Source organism: Silurus meridionalis, chromosome 18 (assembly GCF_014805685.1).
Source record: "Silurus meridionalis isolate SWU-2019-XX chromosome 18, ASM1480568v1, whole genome shotgun sequence".
Taxonomy (NCBI): domain Eukaryota; kingdom Metazoa; phylum Chordata; class Actinopteri; order Siluriformes; family Siluridae; genus Silurus; species Silurus meridionalis.
The window spans coordinates 26,353,363-26,368,850 of record NC_060901.1 but is presented as its reverse complement, the minus strand read 5'-3'; the positions used below and the strand labels follow the sequence as shown (position 1 = coordinate 26,368,850).

The following is a 15,488-nucleotide window of genomic DNA, read 5'->3' as shown; positions in this document are numbered from 1 at the left end:
ATTAAAGTGTACAATTCATATTCCGTATTGGTCTTTATATTTGTGTGGTGATTAGGCAAAGAGATTTTTTTTAAAAGTCAAATACATTTCATTCTGTCTGTGTTTGGTTTTAAGCTGCAGTGGTTGCAAAGGTTGTTGGCTCTATATTACGACTGCATAACATTACCAACCAAGCAAAGAACCTGAGACATAGAGAACCTAAAACACGTAGGAGGTAATTGAATTCAGGTGGAAACAAAGGGCAACTAATGAGGGACACAGGGACACAATGGCGACATCTAGTGGGAAAAACAGAGGAAGCAGAAAGGCAAGGAATAAAAATGGGCAGATTTCTAACAGAACCGTCCAAATCATGACTCGATGAGATTCCAACAGGATTTTTTACAAATTCGTAATTCAGTATGATCTGTGTGGCCATGGTAGTAAGAAAAGGTTTATGGATTTGCACCTTTTCAAGGTCAAATTTGGTATGAACAAACTTATTTGGTGCCCATCCCACTACTGAGACTGGGTTTGTTAGGAAGATTTTCCTCTCAGGTCCTTATGCTCTCTCTTTACCACACTGTAGAGGCCTCGGAACAATGAAAGAACAACCCACACGAATCAAATCACGTCTGGTTTATTCAAGATCACTGTTAAAAAAAAAATGTATCAGAACAAAGTTTTTTTACACACAGCTTTGCAACAAAGGTGCCACGGAGGCGGGGTTATTGCGCAATGGGAGGGAGTCATCGTCCCTTCTCGCGAGATGAGCATCTGACTAGGCAGTAAAACACAGGTAGTGAACACAGATGTTCGTTGTAAAGAAAACAGAACATAATCCTCTCCTATATGCTTTTCGTGCTGTACCCAGGCTCAGCATTAATCAACATTGTTATTTTAAAGCCAGCTAAGACATAGGTATGTATAAGGAGGAACAGAATATACACGTAGAAAAACAGGAACATGTTCGGTGACCTTCAACTACTGCCTTATCAAGCTGTGGAGTAACATTTTAGCAACACAAATCTTGGTGCAATGAGTTCATTCTCAGGGCACCTGCAAGCGCATATAAAATACATTCTCACAGGGTTCATGTTTGGAATAAAGACTACTAGTTTCTTTGTATTTGTAAAGAGTGAAAGCAGAAGTGAGAAAACTCACACAAACTTGTACATTGTGATATTACGCTGCTATTATGAAATGTAGTTCAGACCATGATCGTTGCTTTCATTTCTAATCCCACCCTTCTCTGTTTCTTCAGCCACTCCTACTGAATGTAGAGTAAGAGGAACTTTCTTTCCTCTGTCTCTCTCTGAAGTGTTTCTTTTTCTCTGTTGCTCCAAGTGTCCGAGTGCATGAAAATGGCAGAGGCTGCTATTTCAGAAGACCAGCTTTCAGAAGACCAGCTTTCAGTGGACCACTTCATCTGCCCAGTGTGTCTGGATGTCCTGAAGGATCCGGTGACTGTCTCGTGTGGTCACAGTTTCTGTAAGGTGTGTATTAATGGCTGCTGGGATCAGGAGGATCAGAAGGGTGTCTACAGCTGTCCTCAGTGCAGAGACACTTTCACTGCAAGGCCTGTTCTACACAGAAACAACATGCTGGCTGAAGTGGTGGAGAAACTGAAGAAGAAGACTGTCCAAACTGATTCTTCTGCTCCCTGTTACGCCGGACCTGGAGATGTGGAGTGTGATTTTTGCATCGGGAAGAAACGCAAAGCCACAAAGTCCTGTCTGATGTGTCTGGCCTCCTCTTGTGAAACTCATCTGAAGCCTCATTATGAAGTTCCGGCATTGAAAAAGCACAAGCTCGTTGAAGCCGTAACACAGCTAAAAGGGAACATCTGTTCCAAACATGACAAACTGATCGATATCTACTGTCATACTGACAAAAGCTGCATCTGTTATATGTGCACTGTAGACGGACACCAAGGCCACGACGTTGTCTCAGCCGGTGTGGAGCGATCGAAGAAACAGGTGAGAAATGCGTTTTGTCGTTGTAGCAGATGCATGAAACAAATTTTAACTGCGTTAGATTCATAACAACTTGAATTACCACGTAAACAACTCAAAACATGAGTAAACCTGAACACTTCGAATACCATTAATATTCTGTCACACACCTCATAGTTTGTAGATGAATGTGTTTTGTTTAATGTCAGTATGATGTAATAGATGTGAAGATGAAATCAAACCAGAGAATCCAGGAGAAGCAGAAGAAGGTGCAGGAGCTGAAACAGGCTATGAACACTATAAAGGTGAGCAGTGAGCAGAGACGGAGCTGCTCCTAGAAACACAACATGGACAACATGGAGTCATTTAGAGTCCCAGTGACAGAGGGAATGATAGATGTGTGTGTGTGTGTGTGTGTGTGTGTGTGTGTGTGTGTGTGTGTGTGTGTGTGTGTCCTAACAGCTCAGAGCACAGACAGCAGTGGAGGACAGTGAGAGGATCTTTACTGAGATGATCAGCTACATGGAGGAAAAGCGCTCGAAGATGACAAAGATGATCAGAGCTCAGGAGGAGACTGAACTGAGTCGAGCTGAACAGCTCAAAAAGCAACTGGAGCAGGAGATTGCTGATTTTCAGAGGAGAGTCACTGAGCTGGAGCAGCTTTCACAGACACATGATCACATCCATTTCCTCCAGGTAACACACACTGTCTGATCTACAGAACCAGCTGTTCCTCACACACTCTCTAAAACACCCCTCATTAAGGGAATGGTAGATGTTCTGACACGTTCAGTCTGCTTTGGTTTTCTTTTTCTAGTGCTTCCAGGCTCTCGGTGAACCTTTAGGATGTGAAGAGATGCGCTGCATATCGATCAATCAAAATTTCTCATTTAACAGAGTAGATCATTCTCTGAAGCATCTGAAAAAGCAAGTTCTAGAATTGTGCCATAGTGAATTTTACAAAATCAATCCACATGGTAAGAGCAGCATCAGTATCTGCATCAGAAACAAGTGTTTAAGTAGTAAAAAGTATTTTAATAATTTGTATCTGTATGTTTACAGTTGCAGCAGTTCGGCTGATTTTATCCTCAGAGCCAAGGACCAGACAAGAGTTTATGAACTGTATGTCTAACACACACACACACACACACACACACACACACACACACAAAAACATGTGTGTGTGTGTATATATATATATATATATATATATATATATATATATATATATATATATATATATATATATATATGAAGATGGTTGGTTGTACCAAACACATTTGTGCTTGTTTGTGTTTAGATTTATTTCATCTGACTCTGGATCCTGAAACGGCTCATCCTTCCCTCAGTCTGTCAGAGTATAACAGAGCTGTCACAGGCGGTGACCCGGAAAAACCATACTATGGATATTCATGTTCCGATTATTCTTCAGAGAGATTTAAAAAAAGATTTGACTACTTCTGGCAGGTGTTGTCTAAGGAAAGTCTTAATGATTGCTGTTACTGGGAGGTGGAGCGGCTCAATAACGGATATTTAGAAATATCAGTCTCGTACAACGACATATGCCGGAAAGGAAATGGCCCAGAATGTGGCTTTGGATTCAACAATCTGTCCTGGAGTCTGGTGTGTTCTTCTTCTGCTTGCTATTTCTGTCACAAGAACAATAAATCTGAGCTCCAAGTTCCATCACCTTCCAAAGTAGGAGTGTATGTAAATAAAAGTGCAGGAACTCTGGCCTTCTACAGCATTGATCTACACTATAATACAATGAAACTTATTTACCGTGTTCGCACCAAGTTCTCTCAGCCTCTGTACGCTGGGTTTCGGGTTGGCGTGAGATCAACTATGAGGTTGAATAATTGTAATCCCTATTACTGATAACAATGGTTGATCAGTTGGATCAAAGTCAATCAACATGTGCATATTTCTAACATTTCATTCATAAATTGTCTTCATATTTACATTTATTTATATATATATATATATATCTATATCATTAACCCATGAACTGCTCATTGGTATAAATGAAATAAATGTAAATCACTCTGGATCAGGGCATCTGATAAATAATATAAATGTAAATATACATTGCAAAAAAGTAATAACACCGAATTGTTCTTACTAGGAGTACAACAGTAAACGTGTGTAGAATTAGAGAGCTTCATTTCATTTAACCATGCTTTTTAATTGTGTATATATATATATATATATATATATATATATATATATATATATATATACACACTGTCCATTGTAGTGATTTTTATACATTATACATTCCACGTCATAGTAATAAATAAACTCAACAACTATAACAACAGCTCAGGCTTATTGCCTGATTCATGAGTTTTATTAACTTCATCAATTAATTTTCTTTTGTATTATTTTATTTGAATATTTTCAGTGTTTTCAAAAAACTCACAAATTTGAAAATTACGAGTTTTAAACTTCAAAATGTTTTTATTTAACTTTATTGGAAAAAAAACTCACAAATGTACAAATGTTATGAGTTTTTTCATGTAATCTTAAAAATTTTAAACTAGGAAATTTTGCATTTTTTTCATGAAAATTACGAGTTTTAAACTCGAATATTTTGAATTTAAAACTCGGAAATTCCCTGCCCCGCCCCTTCCAGTTTTTTTTTTTTTTTTTATCCCATAGTGTCCCTAATACCACTACAATAATGACTGTAATACAATTTGTAATCAAAATAAAATAATCGTTTTTTTTTTTTTTTTTATCATTATCGTGTTTTATCATGTTTATTTATCTATTCATCCACCCACTATCAGTAAAACAACCCGTAAGTGCGTGCGCGCGTCGCAAACGCGTCACCATGGCAACGCAGCCTGCCACCTGAGACCTCGTTCTGAGGTACTTGCACGCCGCCATTTTGTCACCAAACTCCTGAAGTGGATAAAAAAACACACGGTTATCTGAAGTGAGAATACGTTTTTTTTGTTGTCTTTTTTCCTTCTTCTTTGTCTCTGTGTGTGTGTGTGTGTGTGTGTGTGTGTGTGTGTGATTCAGAAAGGTACACGAGATGAAAAAGTGTCTGAGGTAAAGGGACGTATCATTGGATATTTTCTTTCACATTGTAAATGGATGAATAAAATAAAAAAAACAATGTGTTTCATTATAAAATAGTCAATAGAAATTTATTTAAGGAGGCATTGCTGAGGACATAAAGTTTTTCTGTTAGTCAGTAATAAAAAAAAAAGAAGTTCAGGTCAATATTAATACATACAAACCCATATTCACAAAATATATCTTTTATTCTATCACATGCATTAAATATTTTTATATCTATATCAATCGAGAGATAGATATAAACCCCTCTTCACAAAGCCAGTTCTATAAAGATATGCTTTCCATGGGTTGGAAGATCTCCAACCCTATTGAACACCTTTGGGATGAACTTGAACATGACTCATGGCCTCCTCACCTTCTCACCTACATCAATACCTGACATTTTTGAACACCCTTGTGTCTGAATGAATCTCCACAAATCTGCACAAAATCTCCACAGAATCTAGTGGGACATCTTCCCAGAAGAGTGGAACTTATTAGAATAGCAAATGGGGACCAAATGTGGAATTGTATGTTTAAGAAGTATCTTATGCTCAGATGTAGACCACAAATTTTTGTCAATTATATATATATATTAGGGGTGTGACGGTATATTTAATGTCCCAAAGATATGATCTACTCAACTGTTCTACTTAATTCAGCATACTTTGTCTTCATTCCTTCTGTCCTTCAATAATTCATTCACTCCCTCGATATCTGAAGAATTTTCTCTATTTAAGAGAAATTCTTAAAGCTGGACATAAAATGCTAAAGAATCTACAGATTTCCAGGAAGTTAGCGGCTAGCGTGATGGATTCTTTAGCGTTTTCAGGCATGTGCAAAACAAATCATATTTCCAGTAAGGTGTGTGTAGGTTCTTTTTTATAACCCTGGCATTGTTGCGTATGTTTTATAATAATACAAATTTTTACTCAAAGTGTGAGGTGGAGACTAAACAAACGTAACTAATTTATTAGTTATATAGCACTCTCTGTGCAGCGCACAGTTTCGCGTGTACAAACAAACGTGGTGTCAGTGATTCGCCCCTAGAGGCCGCTCTCGTAATGACAGCAGACCTTCTCAGCCTCTCCAGGAATGGGTGCAACCTGGAAAAACTATCATAGATTTTTGCTGATAGTTCCAACAAGTTGAAGTCACAGTGATCACACTTTTTTTTATTTTTTTTTTTTTTTTTTTTTTTATTAGTAATGCTGGTTAAAAGCAGAAAACATCACAACGGTCTGATAACCCTCCACAAACCTGTCCCACCATGTCTGCTGCATGAAACGGTGAGACCCTTTTTTTCTATCACCACAGTGGTAAAAAAAAATAAGTATGCTTTAATGTGACTATTTTCGAGCAGACTTCCAGAGATGTTGGGAAAGAAGTAGTGGAGTCTCCATGTGTTAGAAGTGTGAGTCAGAAATCCACCAAGGTCATTAAAGACCCAGGCATTAAGAAGGTGCACACTGTCCCTTCCTGCTCAGTAAAACAACAACAGGTATTACCCACACCACCACTGTAAAGTGTTTCTCATTTTCATTCCTAAATAAATAACACAACGACACGCAACTCTGTTACAGGACAAACTCCTTGTGGAAAAGCAGGAAGCAGATGCCATCACGAAACCTCTTCTGGACAACGAGAATGGATTTGTTAAGGTGGGTGTGTGTCGTTAAGTTTAACCTATGTCTTGGCACGTCCTTGCAAATGGAGCACATCTTCAAACGATGGTTATGTTTTGCAGGATCTGGAAGGTTTCCTCAAGCACAGAGACATGCAGCATGTGAGAAAGCATGAGCTCCTGCACAAGCGCTGGACAGATCGTGTGTGGTGGCCAGTGCAGCGCAGCATCGAACGCCACTTTATACGCCGACGTCACGAAGGCTCGAAGAAGAGGCACTCGGGCGACATCGTCTACAGCGCCAAGGTGCAGTTAGGAGATTTCAGAGCCCTTATTCCGCCCTAAACAATGATTCTTATTATAATTTAATCGAATGATTTCAGGTCAACACCGCTCCCTTGGAGGATCCACTGTTTCTCCACTCACGTTCAAGAACGAGGGAGAAGAAAGCGGTTCTTCACTGCTTGACAGGTTTCAACCAAGCTTTTTTGCGCCTATTATTGAAATGCCGTCTCAGCCAATCATATCAGAGTAGCTGCCCTGAATGTAACCAATCAGAGCACTTGCACCTGCACAATGTAAAGATATTAGGAAATCTTTGAAATCAATCGGAACTTTTTCGGAGATTTCGTTTCTCTAAACGTAAAATAGCATTTGACTTCACAGGAAGCACGGATAGCTCTCCTTGGGTGACGTCAGAAGAAGAACAGAGCAGGAACAAGAGAAGCAGCAGGTACGGAAATAAAGCAAGACGAGAAACAGTGCAATAAACAAATAAAGAAAAATAACCTAATGGTTTTCTGCTATCCAGGAACCAAAGCCTCATTTGCATGACCGTCTCAGATGGGCGGTGCTTCCGGCCTGAATGCTGGTCCTCGATTGATCTATCTCGCAGATGTTCGGCAAAGTCATGGGATGACGGCGCATCCTCGACCTCATCCAGCACTGACATGGGAACGTTTTTTTTTCTTTCAGGTTGAGGTGCATTCTTTCTGTTTTATGGCTAGTAATGAAAGTTAATAGAAAAAAGGCTACAAGTTGTTATTAGTATTGTTATTATTAATATCAGTAGTAGACATATTGCGCAGATCGAATCCCATCGCTTCGGAATAAATGGTTAACATTTGTTCAGACGGTGGAAAGTAAATCACTTACAATTTTTTTTTTTTTTTACAATAATTAGTTTATTCGGCTGCAGTCTTCATTGATAAAACAAATCGCAAAGCAAACCTCACTCTCTGTGTGAGGTTTCTACTTTGCCATGCATTTCTCTCCTGTCGAAGATAAAGTTGATTTGAATACACTTCGGCCTGTTGTCCTTTTCCTCTAGTAATAAATTTGGCTTTTTTAAAAATTAGAAATAAAAAAAAAAAAGGATCCATTCCACGAAGGTCAGACAAAAGGCGTCTGTTCATAAAGCTGCAGGTCGAGGCGGACTCGGACCTCTCCGGTGGGGACCTCGTGGAGCAGCAGACGCCGAGTCAAGGGACCTTTGCCGTCCTGATCTTTCTTTATGGTCGCAACGGGAACCTCGGTGCGACCCAGGAAGTCTGCAAACGCACAGGTATACGCTCAGGGTTTATCAGAACAAAAATAACAGAATCAACGTTTTCTTGGTCGTAAGGTGCACTTGCCGTCAGGAGAGAACTGATCGCGCTCGAACACGGTGATGCACAGGACGTCCTGGTACAGGTCCTTGATGAAGAATTGACAGCTGAAGTTCCACTTAGGGTTCACGGTGTCGTTCTGAGGCCGTGAGGTGTAACATTGTGCTCCCATAGACAGCTCACAGTAAGGGTTACTCTTACCTACAACCACACACACACACACACACACACACACACACACAGTTAACTTCAGTTTCGTTGGTACACATATTTAGATTTTTTTTTATTGTCCGACGTGTGTTAGGTTAAAAAAAAACATCAAAAGACAAGTACAGATGGTCCCCCGAGGTACGATGGTACGATCTTACGATGAGAAAATTGTACATTTCAAGTCCAAACATAACACACCCGCTGCCACATGCATACACACTGCATAGTTTATACAGTACGGTTACGTATTTGCGCCGTTTTACTAAATTATCTACTGTAATTTGTTACAGTATGTCTCGACTATTTATGATGTTATGATGGGGTTATCAGAACGCATCTCCATCGTAAATTGGGGACTTCCTTGAATTAAACTTAAATACTGTATATATCTAAATACCTAAAAATAATGCTTGAAAGGAATTTCTTTTGCTTGTATAAATGACCATTAACCTACTTTAATCACAAATTGTACTCTGAATAAATAAATAAGCCTATTAACCTCTAACTGCAGTGCCAAAGAGCTCTACTACATCTTACTCTGCCACCTACTGGTCATTTTTTTAATTCTTCAACGTTGACATTCACTTCGCTCAACCTATTTTGCAGTCGGACCCATGCTATCAGGTGTCCCAATACTTTTGGCAACAGTGTAGATCTAAAAGAAATTAAATTTCAAGTGAAAAGAGTATTAAAACTTTGTGTGTGTGTGTGAGTGTGTATGTGTGTGTGTGTGTGTGTGTGTGTGTGTGTATGTGTTCTCTCACCATTGGGTTTGCAAGGTTTCAGCTCCACAGCCTCCTGAACTGTCACTAACAAACGTCCAATACCACTTGTTTTTTGCGAGCGAGCTGTGAAACACACACACACACTCACACGATATTTCACTAATATTAACACGTAATCATCAATTTGACGAAATACATGAATATTGAATATTTAAGAATAAAAGTCTGGCTAATGAAAGACCTGATTGGTGTCCAATTTTGGAGATGCAACCTGTAGTGAGGCTCATAATTTCAACATGGATTCTACATAACAACAGGAATTCCTAACAAATTGGATTTTGGCGCTAACTAAATCATGTACATTAGATTTGGGTTCAAGCGTTCCCTGTCCTTCTCCAACCTTGGTAAGCTTTCTCTCTTTTCAACTTCTCCGTCTCTATGAAGTGCTCTGATGCTGCCTTGATTCGCTGGACCCATGTGGTTCTGAGAAAAAAAAACACACACACACACACAAAAACATGCTAATTCACAATTCTACTACTATTGATTTTAATACACAATGGAGCGTTTAATGTCATGTTAATTCTGTGTGTGTGTGTGTGTGTGTGTGTGTGTGTGTGTGTGTGTGTGTGTGTGTGTGGGCATGTACCTCTCGTTGATGCTGTCAGCTCTCAGTGTGTACACGCGGTCGATGTGCGAGATGTGCAGGATGGGATCTTCGCTCGAGGGGTCAGACGGCATTTTAACCAGGACTTCGTTCAAAAACACAGGCTAATGAGGGAGGATAAAAATGAAGTGAGAAAGAGAGAGAGGGGAAAGACAGTGAGTGAGACAGAGACAGACAAGAACAAGAGATAGAGAAAAGAAGGAAACGAGAGAGGGGAAGCAAGAGGGGGTAGAAAGCAAGGGAGAGAAAGAGGAAGGGGGCACAGGAAAAAGGCAAAGAGAGGAGGAAAGCAAAGGAGAGAGGATGGAAAGAGAGAGCGAGAAGGTAAGTGAGGGAGACAGAAAACAGAGAGAGAGAGAGAGTTCTATCATCCACCCAGCTTGCAGAAATATTCATGTACCCCCAAGTTCTTGCTCCATGACCTGGTTACCGTTTTGTACATCTTGTAGACGGTGGTGGACTTGGGGCTGAACAGCCGGTCCGTGTTGGAGGAGAACTGCTTGGACGTGTAGGTGAAGAGCAGGAAGTCGCTGAACAGGAAGGCCCACAGCTCCTTGTTGCTCTTCGCCTTCCACACGCGCCCACTGTGCAGCAGCTTGCGAGGACCAAGGCAGTTCGTCAAGGAGTTAAAGACCAAATGCTGGACGAAATGAACATTGTGGTGTATAATAGAATATAGAAATATACAAAAATATAGTATATGTACAATTGGTTCACACAGAACGTTCTAGAATATTGTCATATCTTCATTAGATTGTTCATCAGTTTTTAAATAGTGTTGAAACAGCCCACCTCGATGACCCCCTCGCACTGCACGCGGTTCTGCAGCCACTCAAGGCGGTCAGAGTTTTCCTTCTCCCTCACGCCCTCGTTAACCTGTGAGCAAAGAAGCTCCGCCCTCTCCAGCGCCTCCCGGAGGTTCACCTGGTCCACGTGTCCCACTGGAGTGTTTTCCAAAATCTACAACCATACAGGGACAAATTCTTTTTACGCTGCGGTATAAACCATTGCGCGTTCGTATTCTCGTTTCGAGTTCAAGGTCTTACATTTCTGATGATTAACGGATAGCGCGTGATCCTCTGCATGGGCTTGAGCAGGAAGCTGGACAGCGGCATTCCTTTACACCGGTAATTAGTTGCAATTTTCTGCAAAAAAGACACAAAGATCAATTTGTCTTGAACGTCTGCGATATGAGGTATAGCAAATGGTGTATCTTGCACCAACTTTAAGGAAGAGCTTGAAATCGGCCGAGGCATCTGTCTTCTGCTGCAGCAAAGCGGCTGCGTTTAGCTGGCAGCTGCAGAAGCGGATGTAGGCCTGCATGTGCGAAAGCTCAGAGGACAGGATGTCTCCGATCACCTGCACGGGCATGCGCTCGCCTGCTGTCTTCTTGCGCACACGCAGAGCTCTGAAAAAGTATATTGACCATATACAACATTAATCTAGTTGAACAAGTTGTTTATTTCAATGGCATTCTTTTTGCTGTTCTCCTGATTGAAGAAAGGTGGTGCTGTAAACCACTGAATCACTCACTTGAGCAGTTTGGTGTTACACATGATCAGCTCTCTCCAGTTCACAAAGATCACACCCATCTCCACCTCGGTCAAGCGGCCCGACTCGGCCATGGGTTTGTAGAACACCTACACACACAAAATAAGTCACACGGTATCTCCAAGTGTGGTTGATCAGCCAAGATTTGAGAGTCCAGTGGTGTATTTATTGGTTCTTCAAACTCTAGCATGACATTTTTCTTTCACTTGATCTTCAAGACCCAAACCAGCATGACGATGCCCCCGTGCACAAAACCAGCTCTTACATCCGTTGGACGATCTCCTGCTATAGAGCTCCAACCCTATTGAGAAACATCACGATGGATGGGAACGCCACCCCAGACCTCCGCTGAATGAGCAGAAATCTCCACAAAATCTGGTGAAATGTCTTCCCAGGAGAGAGGAACTTATAAATGCACATATGGTTTGCTACATGAACCTCAGCTTCAAAACCAACATGGCTGCCTTTGGTCTCATTGCGTATATTGTGTGTGTGTGTGTGTTTGTTTGTTCACCTCAAGCACCAGCTCCAGGTCCTGTACGTACGTCTGCTCCGTCTCGATGAGTTCATGGATGTAGCCCTGCCTTTTCCTCTCCTCACAACTCATGGAGTCTAAGCTCAAAAGGTCCGCACACCCTACACACACAGACAAGCATGCAGACACACACAGAGACGAGCATGTAGACATGTATGCATGCACACACTTACAGATGAACACACACAGTAAGACAGTAGACGCACTGTAGGTGAAACAGAGACGGCCGATAGAACGATGTTATTTAGTATTAATAAAGATTTTTTTATATTATTTCATATGAAGTTGAGTAATAAATGAATGGAAAATAGACTTAAAGTATAAAAGAATAAACAAACAGTAGAGGCATAATAAAATTGTCTTTATTGATTTGTTTCATAATTTATCTATTATTATCTATAAGTTATCTCTTGATAATAATCCCAGAATCTATGATTATTCTAAAATATATAAAAAACAAAACGAAACAACCAATCAAAACAAATGATCGCGGTCATACCTGAGAAATAATTCAGGTACTAAAGTCCAACTAACGGGAAGTAGGAAGGAAGGGAAAGTGATGGCAAAGCCTGGACCTCCAAAACTGTACATGTGCATGCACACGCAAGCGCGCAAAAGCACTCTGGGTTTTAGGGTTGGGGGAAAAAAAAAACGTCTTTATTTCGCGTTCTCGATATAAAAGAGCAGCAAAGCTTGGAGCAGAGCTTCTGTTAGAGCACACAGAGAGCGAAAGGCCGTGGCGCTGGAGCGTAAGGGCTGTTAGCAAGTTGCATAGGGACGGTTCGGGCGCTATTGGTTAGCATGCTGCTGGTGACATAGTCAGGTGTGTGTGTGTGTGCTACATTTTAACAGGAAGAAGCCAACTAACACTCGTATGATGTAAAAGGCTTATTGAGAAAGCAGCGTATGCTGGTAATAGCAGGAACACACACGTATATACAAGCATACATACATACATTCTCCGTCTCTCAATCTATCTTTCTCTCTCTCTTTTATTTTTTATAATAATTGTTAAGGAGTGTAGAAAAGAACTACTCAAAACGGCATCTCGAGCTATTTCTTCAAATAAAGTTTAAGTTTTCTTAATGCGTAACAACAGGAGAGAATAAAAAAAAAAAAAAAACAAGGAAAATTTCAAAATGAGGGCGTAGCCTCATCCAAAAAGAGCAGGAAGGTGGCAGAGTCTTGTGTGCTGCTCTCTGATTGGAAGAGGAAGAGGAGGAGGAGGAGGAGGAGGAGAAGGAAGAGGGGCCGTGGCTAGAGTTCCTGAAATAAAGCAGAGATGAGGCGAGCGACAAGGAAAAGGGAAGGAACAGAGGAGTGGATGAGTGTCAAAGAGTGATGAAGAGAGGGATGGATAACATAGTATCAGTGCTGCGAGAAAGAAAAAAAAAAAAAAAACCTGAAACGCTGGGATTCGTAGACATTCGAACTAGGAGACCCAAACCTCTTCCAGCATGACATGGGTTGGAAGATCTCCTGCTATAGATCTCCAACCCTTTTGAAGACCATTGAGATTGAATCCCAGACCTCCTCACTTTACCTACATCAATACCTGACTTTACTAACGCCTTCATAGCCAAATGAGAACAAATCTCTATAAAATCTACTGGAACATCTGCCCTGAGGAGTGGAGTACGTTCAGGTGTCGACAAACTTTTTTCCATATAGTGTACCAAGAGACACGACCCCACTAAGCTGCCACTGCTGGGCCCTTGAGCAAGGCCCTTAACCCTCAACTGCTCAGGTGTATGAATGAGACAACTGTAAGTGGCTCTGGATAAGGGCGTCTGCAGGACTTACATTGCTGGCTGGGGTCAGATTCAGTAGTCATCTTAACATAATTGGTCGGGAAGAGTCCGGTGACTCCGTTGATTTCTCCTTTCCACCAATCAGAGTCGTCCTTGTTGAGGACGTTGATCAGCTGACCTTTCTGGAATGTCATCTCATCCCCGTTGGCTGCTTTGTAGTCGTACATGGCGATGACTTGACACACTGAGGAACAAAAGGACGTGGCGTTCGATCATGAAAGATGCCTCGAATACACTGCTTCGTTGTGATCGGTGTGTATCCCTGCCTCAATTCCAATCTAGATGGTGTGTGTGTGTGTGTGTGTGTGTGTGTGTGTGTGACCTACGTGGTTGGGGTGCAGGAGTGCTTTTACCACTGTTGGGCTCCAGCAGTCTGACGTTTGAGGAGTGAAACCAGCCCTTTTGACGCTTCTTACCCCGAGCCTATAACACACACACAATGAAGGCCACCCATTAGATTGGTGTCACCATTAAGCTGTGTTCCAAACATTTGACGGTGACCCACAGACCTGAAGCTCTCCCAACCACCAGCCACACGAGTTCTTATTGAGAACAAGAATGAGCTGCCCCGGAGTAACGTTCAGCTGTTCTGCCGTCATGGCAGTACAGGCTGCCGTTACCTGTGCAACCTCTGGAAAGACAAAAAAGGATGTTAAAGACAGAACCGGAGCATCTTCCATCAGAGAGCATGTTTGTCCTCGACTCACCTGGTTTTTTATTCGATACACCAGCTTTGGAAGACTGAAAAAAGAACACGGCGACATGTGTTAAACCTACGCACAGGAGTTGTAGGAATTCAAATCATTCTAAACAAAATTTGCCTACGTCAGAGTCTTTGGGTTTGACGTAATTGGAAGGGAAGAGTCCTGTCTGGTCTCCGATGCAGCCTTTCCACCACTCTCCCTCTTTTTCCATCACCAGGACGACGTCTTCGGCTCGGAATGTCAGATCACCCGATTCGGGACTCTCGTACGTGTAAAGAGCCACGTATTCTGGAAAAATGGGAACCACACATAAATACACCATACCTTTTTTTTTTAAATACTGAAGGTTCATATGAAGAAAACACAGCTCACCTTCAGGGAGGGCCGAGTCGGACAGGTCTAGATCATCAACAGTGGAATACAAAGGCCTGGAAAACAAGCAAAAAAGATTTTGCAGAGGTTGTGAAATCTGGTGTCTCCATTTTCGGTTCTCCAGGTTCTTTGGTTTCCTCAAACTGGTAAAAACCTAATTCTGGATCCAAAGCTTTGACTCCAAGACTTCTGTCACCCAGTTGGAATTTGGGACACATTCTGTGAGACGTTAAACCATGATGGCGGAGTTTTTAAGCAAAGAATCCCAGACTACTCTGCAGACTATTTCTGGATCAAGACTATTTTTATGACATCTTTTTTTTTTGCAATATGAATTACTTAGCATAATAATACTGCTCCAAAAGCGCTCTTCAAAGGAAAATCTGATACAGAACACAAAGAAAATCTCTGGAACATAAAAAGAGGGTTCTTACTCGGTGTGTGTGCTGTTTGTATTGGTCATCATTAATACATAGGTTTTGGGGAACCAGCCTCGGTTCTCCCCAAGTTCCCCGTACCACCAGCTCTCCTGCTGCTCCAGAACTGTGATGATGTCATCCTTTAAGAAGCCGAGCTGTGTGTCGCTGGTAGCTGTCCACGCAGACAGAGCTACAGCCTACACACACACACACAGTTAGAATTACTCGATTGTGATGTGTTGTTTAAAGTCTACCACTTT

The 15,488-nt window shown here is 41.4% G+C and overlaps 3 protein-coding genes across 10 annotated transcripts in view; 2 read left to right on the top strand and 1 right to left on the bottom strand.

Moving 5' to 3' along the window:
- Positions 1–621: 621 nt before the first annotated feature.
- On the top strand, positions 622–4,123 carry LOC124401382 (tripartite motif-containing protein 16-like). 2 transcript variants are annotated; one of them, XM_046873673.1, is made up of 7 exons: positions 622–900; positions 1,327–1,958; positions 2,144–2,239; positions 2,397–2,630; positions 2,752–2,911; positions 2,997–3,056; positions 3,235–4,123. In XM_046873673.1, exons 2-7 carry the CDS (start codon positions 1,338–1,340, stop codon positions 3,810–3,812), a joined length of 1,749 nt encoding a protein of 582 aa, XP_046729629.1. In that variant the 5' UTR covers positions 622–900; positions 1,327–1,337; the 3' UTR covers positions 3,813–4,123. The 2 variants fall into 2 exon arrangements, with proteins under 2 accessions (XP_046729629.1, XP_046729628.1); XM_046873672.1 differs by having other exon boundaries at positions 1,244–1,958.
- Positions 4,124–4,695: 572 nt separating this feature from the next.
- Positions 4,696–7,857, top strand: fam228a (family with sequence similarity 228 member A). 2 transcript variants are annotated; one of them, XM_046873777.1, is made up of 8 exons: positions 4,696–4,875; positions 6,210–6,292; positions 6,367–6,504; positions 6,587–6,664; positions 6,751–6,933; positions 7,011–7,098; positions 7,279–7,360; positions 7,439–7,857. In XM_046873777.1, exons 2-8 carry the CDS (start codon positions 6,212–6,214, stop codon positions 7,605–7,607), a joined length of 819 nt encoding a protein of 272 aa, XP_046729733.1. In that variant the 5' UTR covers positions 4,696–4,875; positions 6,210–6,211; the 3' UTR covers positions 7,608–7,857. The 2 variants fall into 2 exon arrangements, with proteins under 2 accessions (XP_046729733.1, XP_046729734.1); XM_046873778.1 differs by having other exon boundaries at positions 4,700–4,875; positions 7,294–7,360.
- Positions 7,858–7,993: 136 nt separating this feature from the next.
- itsn2a (intersectin 2a) overlaps positions 7,994–15,488 on the bottom strand; it is a 29,935-nt gene continuing 22,440 nt past the window's right edge. For 5 of the 6 annotated variants that reach the window (XM_046873588.1, XM_046873585.1, XM_046873589.1 and 2 more), the window contains 18 exons: positions 15,244–15,425; positions 14,810–14,865; positions 14,559–14,725; positions 14,441–14,474; positions 14,243–14,364; positions 14,060–14,156; positions 13,726–13,917; positions 11,902–12,023; positions 11,370–11,476; positions 11,061–11,244; positions 10,883–10,981; positions 10,629–10,796; positions 10,267–10,476; positions 9,819–9,940; positions 9,570–9,652; positions 9,209–9,292; positions 8,262–8,435; positions 7,994–8,177 (listed from right to left, as the gene is read on the bottom strand). In XM_046873588.1, coding sequence (XP_046729544.1) covers positions 8,020–8,177; positions 8,262–8,435; positions 9,209–9,292; positions 9,570–9,652; positions 9,819–9,940; positions 10,267–10,476; positions 10,629–10,796; positions 10,883–10,981; positions 11,061–11,244; positions 11,370–11,476; positions 11,902–12,023; positions 13,726–13,917; positions 14,060–14,156; positions 14,243–14,364; positions 14,441–14,474; positions 14,559–14,725; positions 14,810–14,865; positions 15,244–15,425 — 2,361 coding nt within the window. In that variant the 3' untranslated portion in view covers positions 7,994–8,019. Of the gene's footprint in view, positions 8,436–9,208; positions 9,293–9,569; positions 9,653–9,818; positions 9,941–10,266; positions 10,477–10,628; positions 10,797–10,882; positions 10,982–11,060; positions 11,245–11,369; positions 11,477–11,901; positions 12,024–13,725; positions 13,918–14,059; positions 14,157–14,242; positions 14,365–14,440; positions 14,475–14,558; positions 14,726–14,809; positions 14,866–15,243; positions 15,426–15,488 lie in introns of all 6 variants that reach the window. The other variant, XM_046873590.1, reaches the window with a different exon arrangement.

Coding starts and splice junctions, on each gene's coding strand:
- LOC124401382 (XM_046873673.1), top strand. CDS start 1,338: ATGAAAATGGCAGAGGCTGCTATTTCAGAAGACCAGCTTTCAGAAGAC. Junction 1,959..2,143: donor TGGAGCGATCGAAGAAACAG/GTGAGAAATGCG, acceptor GTTTAATGTCAG/TATGATGTAATAGATGTGAA. Junction 2,240..2,396: donor AGGCTATGAACACTATAAAG/GTGAGCAGTGAG, acceptor GTGTCCTAACAG/CTCAGAGCACAGACAGCAGT.
- fam228a (XM_046873777.1), top strand. CDS start 6,212: ATGCTGGTTAAAAGCAGAAAACATCACAACGGTCTGATAACCCTCCAC. Junction 6,293..6,366: donor CATGTCTGCTGCATGAAACG/GTGAGACCCTTT, acceptor ATTTTCGAGCAG/ACTTCCAGAGATGTTGGGAA. Junction 7,361..7,438: donor AGGAACAAGAGAAGCAGCAG/GTACGGAAATAA, acceptor TCTGCTATCCAG/GAACCAAAGCCTCATTTGCA.